This window comes from Nestor notabilis, unplaced genomic scaffold (assembly GCF_000696875.1).
Source record: "Nestor notabilis isolate BGI_N333 unplaced genomic scaffold, ASM69687v1 scaffold2179, whole genome shotgun sequence".
Taxonomy (NCBI): Eukaryota; Metazoa; Chordata; class Aves; order Psittaciformes; family Psittacidae; genus Nestor; species Nestor notabilis.
This window is the reverse complement of record NW_009942152.1, coordinates 48,091-57,151: the sequence shown is the minus strand read 5'-3', so window position 1 is coordinate 57,151 and position 9,061 is coordinate 48,091. Positions and strand designations below refer to the sequence as shown.

Genomic DNA, 9,061 nt, shown 5'->3' with positions numbered 1-9,061 from the left:
CTGCTGAAAACCACAAGCATCTGGAGCAGGCAGATGGATTTCACTGCAAGGCTACCAGACAGTTCCATGGCTGTATGCTCAATGTTGCAGTTTCCTCCTGAAGTTTACACGGTGAAAACTGTGTAAACTTTATCTGTTAAGCAGAGAATGTCTAGATCTGATAAAAGCAACACTTGGACAGAATGCATTTTTTTCAGTGGTTTTCACCGATGTTTCCAGTAGCAGAGTCGCTTTTGACAATGTGCTGCATTTTATGTCCTGAAGGCAGTGGATGAAAGAGGTCTTCTGTATGTTTTCTAGACCAAGAAATGGTGCTATTTCAAGCACCTTGGTGGCATTTTTCCTGCCTGTGGTTGGCTCATCTTTTTTAACATGCTTTTTCCCCTGTACCTCACACTGTCAGCATCTGTCTGCTTGTCCTTTTTTCAGACTTATTGTAAGATGCCATTCCCTCTGAATATCTTTCATATTACACTGCCCCCTGTTCTTAGTTTCAAGCAGGCTGCAGTAACTAATACATTGTATGGCAAAACAGGAGTAAAGAATCTGTGATGCAGTTCAATGTGCCTGTAGTGCATTAGTAGTCCTGCAAAGAGAAATACTTGAGTTGGTAAGAGTGACTTCTGTAACCCCTTAGTCTGATCAAATTTATAATGTTCTACAAGGGATGTTTCAAATAATTTCTTCCTTTCTAGCTGTATCATTAACACTCCAGAAATGAAAAGCCTGTGCAGATACTCTAGTGCCAGGGCCAGCTGTTGTTCAGCCACCCAGCAGCAAGGCTAGATCTTCCTTTTTGTGCTGCGAGGCCATTCATCAGGAGGACTAAGATACGCTGCTTCTGCAACACAGAGGCCAAAAGGTTCTGGTTGTTGCTCTCTGAATGAGAAATTTCTTTCTGATTACAAATGTGCATAAGCCTGACAAATTTGGTTTGCAGTGTGAGAAAGTGCAGTTCTGTTTTACTGGAAGTTGTTCAGGTAATTTACAAAAAATGAAGAGAAAACAATAGAGTATTTGGTTCGTGATTCACGTTGATATGGGGAGAGATGCGCTGTAGATTTTTAGTCTTGCTTTCACGGTTATTTCCAGCAAATTTCAAATACGAGCGTGCTGTATGGGTTTCATATTTTTTGATTGGCATAAATCTTAAAACTTATGGTGTGTGTATTGGGAAGCAAAGGAGATGGAAGAGGAATCCTTTTTGGGACTGCACTCTAATAAATGTGCGTTCTCTGCAGTTACTGTCAGGTGTAGTCTTTGTATAGATATACCAAAGAAATTTAAATTAAAAAAAGAAAACACGAACCACAAACTGATTATTCTGAGAATAATTTGTTCATTTATAGAATATAGTAACTTTTGGAATGCTGTGACAGGAGAGAAGATCATTTACACTTAGTCATAGTCAAAGGGCAAAATAGGACTACATGGTGCTAGTAAATAAATGACTTGGTACGAGGATGATGTCTATTGCTGGCCTGTACCAGGTTAATCAGAACAGGAGCGAGAAAAGGGACAATGTTGGATGTCTCAGAGGAGAAACACAGTCAGAAGCAGTTTCTCCTGGCATATGGGGGCTCAGTCACTTCAAATACTTTTTACAAATCACTATAACTCTGTGACTGTGGTGCTGTCTCCATGTCACTGTGACATTAAAAAGGAGCCTTGTTCACTGTAAGCTATTTTTATTTTTCTATCAGAAATTGGTTTAGAATTTTCTTTATTTGGTTGTAGCATGCTGATTTCCAAAGTTGTCTAGTCAGTGAAGGTGAAGAGTGTAAGGTTATACCCCTCTGCTGAGTGTTTTAAAGTAATCAGATGTCCTTTCGCAGCACCATGGCCAGTACTTTGGCAATGGAGCCAGAGAGCAAACCATCTTCAGTCTGCTCCCCCACACAGCTACAAAGTGAAATGAAAATAACTTTGTCCTGGAATAATTATATACTTTATGACTACAAGCTAAGAATGTTACTGAGCTTCAGACCCTCCTGAGGGCCATTGACCACTGTGGAGAACTATGATACAATTTGCCTCAATTTTCTGTGACTAGGGAGTTACTGTTCAGTTACAGGCTACTCTGTGACTGGGAAAACATGAGTCCCTCGACTGAGGGGTAGGAAATGACTTTATAATGAAAAACAGTTATAGTAAGATAGGGCTAAAATTGGACTGCACTACTTGATATGAGAACTGCTGGAACTAAGGAACATTGTGAGCAAGAAGAATTAGTGTTGTTCTTTTAATGGGATGGTTATATTCTACAACTTGAACTGTCAGCATGGAAATAATTGATCTCTTCTTTCTTTTACAGGGCATACACATTTAATACCAAAGCTGTTTGTTATTTTTTGTTAACAGGCATCAACGTATAACCACATTGAGGAAATAATGGTGCAGTTATTACGCGCAGTGAACAGAACTGTTATTACAATGGGACGAGATGATCCCTTAATTGTGAGTAACGTTTTAATATGTTTTTAATGCTTTGAAAGTGATTTTATACCTCTTCTGGGAGGAAAAAAAAAAGCAAATATAGCATTTGTGGAGTGCTTGTTTGAGACCTTTTTAGGTTTAAAATGAAAGGGCTAAACATTTCTCTGTTTTCGTTCACTGTAGCTGAATACTGGGAGATTTGTGCATTTCTTGAAAAACAAAAACCAAAACCCAAACAATAAATATGAAGTTATTTGTTTGCAAAAAGAAGAATGTTTCACAAACCTACATGAAGCGCACAATTGAACACACTGAAAATGATGTTTCCAGTAATCTGGAGTTGGAAGTAAAACTATAAAAGAATAGGCTGTTCTGAAAAGTTCCCATAAATCACGGGTGCATGCTCTGTTTCTCCCAGTTTTTCCACATCCTTTACTTTTTGGTGGGTTGGAGTTGCTATGGTACAGCTACTGTTCCTGACTGTTTCTGGAGAGAGATGATGATGCTCTAATACCATGTTATACAAATAAAAGGTTACCATTTGCAAGACCTTGCACCTGATAGAGTACTGAATTTTGCCTTTACCTGAGTGGTTTTGCTTTCTGGCAGGGCTAACCAGGTTAATTTTCAAATTCTGGTGTCCTTTTCACAATGTTTAGCTTATTATCTGGGATGGAGTGAAAAGGATTTGGAGCTACAGTTTCTTTTATATTTTCTTGCTACGATGCCAGTTGAACCTAAGGGAAGGTGCTGCATTGTGTTCAGCTGGTAACAGCATTCTGTAAGCTTTGGTCATGTAATTGCTGGAAAAAGTCAGCCTCAGAGGACATAATCCCTTCAGGAGAAGGTGTTGGTGGTGGAAAAGTGATTTGTGTCTCTGCAACTACTGCAGAGAAGACGTAGATGCCATTCTTGTCTTCATAGTGATGGTTTGGCAATCGAAGGCTGTAACAGCAGCTTGATTATTTTCACTATTAAAAAAAAAACAAACAAACCTTGACTGTTTAGATGTACAAGTGCTTCTAAACTTGTAACAAAGAGACAAGTTCATTGTCTGAAATTGGCTCTTCAAGCTTTACCTTGAGTGCTTGATGATGTTTAGACTTTCAGTTAAAGGGTGTTGTGATGCAGTAGTTGAAGTCTTGTTGCTGTGATTGTAGCAGTAAAACATATGTAGAAATACAGAAATACTTGTCTTCAGTATTGGCTTGGTTAAGTAAATAAACATACCGTAAATACAGCATATGTTCTTGATTTTGTTCACTGGATCATTTCAGCATGGTGAAAAGAGAGCAGTTCTGCTGCACAGAAAAGGTTTTAGGCAGTATTCATATAAGTTACTGTACTGTAAAAGATTTTGCTGAAAAGAGTGTGCTCTGTTAACCAGAGCTACTCTAGATAGCATAGTGGTGCAAACCCCAGTATTCTTTGGGGGAATAATGGCCTGAGAAAGCATTTAGCAGAGTTGCTGTGCTTGGAGAAGATGATGGTCTAGCTAAAAGTTACAGCTTTTTTGTTCAGCATTCATATTGCAATCCTTTCTCTACCTAGAGAAGCTGTGGTATGATTCCCTGAAAGACCTGTTTGTTTATTTACCGTTCCTTTTCCTTTTCCAAAGGACAATTGTTAATTTCCTTTGTAATCCAAAATGCTGTTTGTTATTAACTGATTCCTGAAACCCAAGAAAAAGATCTCATTTTATTGCAAAAGATAACATCACATTTCAAGAACCTAGAAATGTACAAAACATACATTAGACAATACATTTCCTTAGGAAGATGCTTTGTATCTAAGCTATCAGAATTACTCAGTATTGTGGCTTTCTGGAAAGAGCTCCAAGTGCACAGAACTATAAAAGCCCTACATGAATTGCTGTTTTATGACAGAGAGAAATCAGTATTTTACTCATACATTCTGAATTCTTTAAGTGAGTTTGACTCCAGTAAACAGAAATTTCCAATACAGTCATTCTGGAATGTGCCATGTTCTGAGCAACTTTTTAGCACTAGTGTATTGTAGTTGTCATTGAAATGCGTCTTTTGGAGAAGGCTGCAGTATTTCACATGCAAGTGCTGTCAGCTGTGGTTTGCTGGTGGTTTTTTTTGGGGTGTGTGTGTTTTTAGGTTTTATTTAAGAGTGTGTTTGTATGTATATCCAACATCTATTTTCTACTCTGGGAACTAGTTTAGGCATTACACCTTAGTTTTCTAAATCAGAGATTTTTATAGCCAGTGCTATTCTCTTCCAACAATCTACCAATTCCTATGGCTTTTCCAAACCTGACATCAGAAGTTGCATAGTGTGTCTGGTCATTTTTAAATTTCCTATATGAATTAATAGTAACAAAATTTTTTACAAATATTAAACAATAAAAATAACCCCCAATGCTTACATATGAAATCTTGACATAGCTCAGATTCCCCCATTTGGTGTTACAAAGCTATTAAACTGTAGGTGCTTTGTGCGCTGGGATATACAGATTTCTATGTTGAATCAAAACAAAACAGATAGCAACTCTTGCTGTGGTTGATGCACACCCTGACTGACATGTTCCCACTCTTCCCTTTCAATGTAACAAATAGCCTTTTGCTCTAGTGTTGTCTCTAAAGTTTCATGTAGAAAGCATGTTGTGTGTGACGTGGAGAAGTCTGGCTGTAGACCAACAGATCAGTTCACTGCAGAAGACGACTTGCTGGTTTTGCTTGTGTTATGCCTGTTGGTATTGCTTATGATGATACCTTTATCTTTACAGAAGATATGAATATTAAAATGTTGTTATAGTACATAAGAAACATTTACACACCAGTAAATCCTTCATTATCTCATTATAGACTAGTGCAAAATAGGAATGTTCTTGGCATACCAGCATAAGCAGTACGTGTGTTTGAGTGTAATGTAACATGCTTGATGTAATAATTTAATTCTTACCTTTGTGACTGAGCAGGTTTTCTGCCTCGCTGAAGGCAGCCTTTTTGCTAGTAAAAATTCATAGATTTTTGTTCTCAAAAGCCTCTAAAATAATGATAATTTTACACCTGTAATTTCTGTATTGACTGAACTCAGCATGGAAATGTTTTTTAACACTATCAGTCCTGTCCAAGTGTGACAGATTAAGCCACATCACTTTACATGCACTCTACTACATGAACACGACTAGTTCTATCAAAAAACTTAGTTCTTCCAGACAACATTCTGTGCAAAATTGGCTTTAATGTGTTTTCAAATGTGTAATTAACCCTAAGAATTCAAGGAACACAGAAGTGTGCAAAAAGCATACAGACATCTTTAACTAACATTGCACAATTAATACAATGAGTTAGAAAAATAGGATCCGGGAGTTAATCTGTGGGATGCCCTGGCATCGTTTGAACTGGTTAACCAGAGTCACTTCTAAGAAAAGGTCTGCAGGACATTCCACTAAACATAAAATACATTATTTGGGCTTTACAATGTGCCCTTTCGGAAAACCCGTTCCCCTCTGCCCTCCCATATGGAAAGATGACTGTGTTTTCACAAAGAAAATAGTATCATCAACTCTAAAACAGATTACATTGGCATACCCTGTGCTAGCTGGTAACTCAACTATTCCTGAAGGAAGGAAATAGCTCCACTGACATCTGATAAAATCTTCAAAATTTACACTTTTTTTTTATAAAATACAGATTACTTATTAAATATATCAACTTCTTTATATCTTAAGGCCAAAAAATCTATGTCTTGGGATATTTTGGTGTAGTGATACAGGTCTTAAATAGACAAATTGGACAAGTGGTTAGCAAGACAGTGCCCAGAGTGGTTATTCTCCTCACTCCATTACATGATGACATCTGAGGCATTGTGTCCTGTTGTAGGCTTCCAAGTAGATGAAATACATCAACTTACTGAAGGAAAACCACCAAGATGACTGGAGGCTGCAGCACATAACATGTGAAGAGAGGCAGTGAAAACTGGTTATGTTCAGACTTGAAGAAATAAATGCTAAGGAGAGAGGTTTTATTATCTGTCTAATTCCTCTTAAAGAGACAGTTGAATAGGAAACAAATAACGGACACAAGTTTTAGAACACAACAAATTCAGATCAGATGTTGGGGTGGTGGTGGGGGGAAATGCAGCAGTTTTCCCCAGCGGGTTATGTAATTTTGTCTTTGGAGATCCTCAGAACTCAAATTCACCTGACTAGGCCTTGCTTGAGTAGGGGAGGTAAGACTAGAATTGCTGTGTTATGATGTTATAATTCTTTTCAGAGTAGTCAATGAGTCGTCTAAATGATTGCTTTTCAAACTGAACCAGTGAAAGGACGGAGTAAAACTTAACCTGAAATTCTTCTTTTGTTGTTAAGTATTAGCTAATGACAACAACAACAAAACAAGTGGGGATGTGAAATACTTGTGGCCTTTGAGGAGAGATTTGTTTGAACAACATAGATTCCCTTGAATTTGTTCTTGATTATGTGGTTTGTTTAAAGGTCAATGAAGTTCTTTCCTCTTAATCCATGTTGCTTATAGGAAATGAAGACTCTGTGACACCCTTAGTTTTGTCTACCATTGTGTCTTAAAAGTAGAGATAGGTATTTTTTGTAAAGTTGGAAAGAAAATCTTTACAAAGCATATGAAAGTGTCCTTGGAAAAAATGAGAAAGCTTCCTCTTGAAAGAAACAGTCTCTTTTTGAAAATAGTATCTTCATGCACCTTTATTCAGTGAGGTGACTTAAGTAAATTCAATTCTTTTGATTTTTCAGATACTCTAATTAAACATTCTTTAGCTTTGTGATATTGGAATAGCGTATTTTCAGGTGTGTGCTCTCAAACCTCTTCGGATTTAGCATCTTTTGAAATGTAGAAGGTTCCCTAAGGAAGTTAAATCCACCAGAAGCATTTTCTTTTCACCTTTTTTGTTTTTCTTCTCAACTCCTTTTTCTCAGGAGCTGGATGATCAGATGGCAGTTTCTGAGGTGAAGCTGGAGCTGGAGTTTGCTCTGCGTGATCCAGCGTTTTCAAAATCTCATGAAATCTTCCTTCTTGTTGTCTGAAGTCATATTCTACACTATGGAAAAATTAAGAGATTTAAGGTAGCAAGTGAGAAATTCCCTCAGTAAAATACATGTGGAAAGGATGCTTACCTCATGAGAATAATTTGGCATTATTCAATATTAAAGCCTGGTTAAAACACAAGGTGTATAGGTTGCTGCTTTGAAAAGGAGTTCATCTCTTAATCTTTCTAAGAGAAACCTTTTTCTTTCTATGAGTTAAGAACTCCAACACTGTGCCCGTGCAATGGAACAATACTTAAGGGAGTTAAAAATGAAAATGTATTAAGATGACCTTTCCATGGTCAGGTTTTGATAGTGTAATCTAACTCAGTCATAGGCTTGGCATGAATTCAGGAGTCTCAAGTGCTTTAAATGTGAATGTCTCCACTAGGACCAAAAATATATGAAATTAAGCAAATATGTAAGTCTTTGAAATAAGTGGTATGAATTAATAGAAAATTAGAGTGTAACTCACTTTCTCCAGTGAAACCCATAATTATTATTGATGTCAAATGAGATCCAAGATGTCTATTTATGGAAGACTGGCAGATCTGTGCAAAGAAGTCCAAGTAAGGTTCAAATTGATGTGGACAGTGATTAAGTCTGTCTGACGCAACCAGCAGCTGTACTGGTCCTGTACAGCTTTTCTTTATTTCAACCATCTTTTCTAGGCAGGAGAGTAGGAGTTGTGTAAGCTCTGTTTGCTGTGGAGGTTTTAGGAGGCATAAAGGAGAGTAAAAAGGAGCTGGTTGTGTTTTCCATAATGAGACCTCCTTGGCAGGAATAAGTTTTCATCAGAAGGATATTGGGATATATCATATTAAGGCCCTGAACCTCATTTGGGCACTGAGTAGAATAAATAAGTAAAATTAGTAAATATGCATAACTTGAGTAATATGTTAAAATTAACTAGAAGCTTGTTTCCTTTATAATCTAGAAGAACTGGAGAGTGATCCCTGGACAAGGAGAAATATGCAGTAATAAACAGAAATAGAAGAAATGGATATAAATGAAAAATTTGATCAGTGTCTCTTGAATTTTATCAGCCTATTGCAAAAAATTGCACTTAATTTTCAGTAGTCCAGATCACATGCTGGACAATGAAATGTTCAGCTTATAGCATACGTAAGGATAGCATCTGCTCATGTTCTTTTTTTAATTCTCTTCTTCGGAGTTTCTAATTTACTGTTGGAGAGATCATCTCTAGAGGCAAGAGGTCAGTTCAGTCTTTGTTTAATACTGTCCCTTATATGCCAAGATAACGGTGGTTTCAGTTGCTACTTGCATTTGTTCATTGTAGTATAAACATTTGTCTTGCAGGATCTAGACAGAAAGTCCCAAGTAATGTCCCATAATCCTGCTGGATAGTTAATAAAGTTGAATTTACAGGCACTATACTATATACCTGAAAAGCTCTTTATTACTTTACGTGTTGGTGTAATCCACACTTGGATTGATATGAGATTAGTGTATTGCTTGACACAGTGACTGCTTAGAATAAGCATGATAAAGATGCTTCAGTGACATTAAGACAAAAAAAAACAGAGTAAGATGAAGCACCTGGTTTAATAATTAATGCCAACAGGGATGCTATGT

The 9,061-nt window shown here is 37.1% G+C and overlaps 1 protein-coding gene across 1 annotated transcript in view; it reads left to right on the top strand.

Moving 5' to 3' along the window:
* DOCK2 (dedicator of cytokinesis 2) overlaps nucleotides 1-9,061 on the top strand; it is a gene marked incomplete at its 3' end in the record, with an annotated part of 93,099 nt that overhangs the window by 51,517 nt on the left and 32,521 nt on the right. Inside the window, exon 26 of the mRNA XM_010021244.1 lies at nucleotides 2,362-2,457. Within this exon, the coding sequence (XP_010019546.1) occupies nucleotides 2,362-2,457 (96 nt within the window). The remainder of the gene's footprint in view (nucleotides 1-2,361; nucleotides 2,458-9,061) is intronic.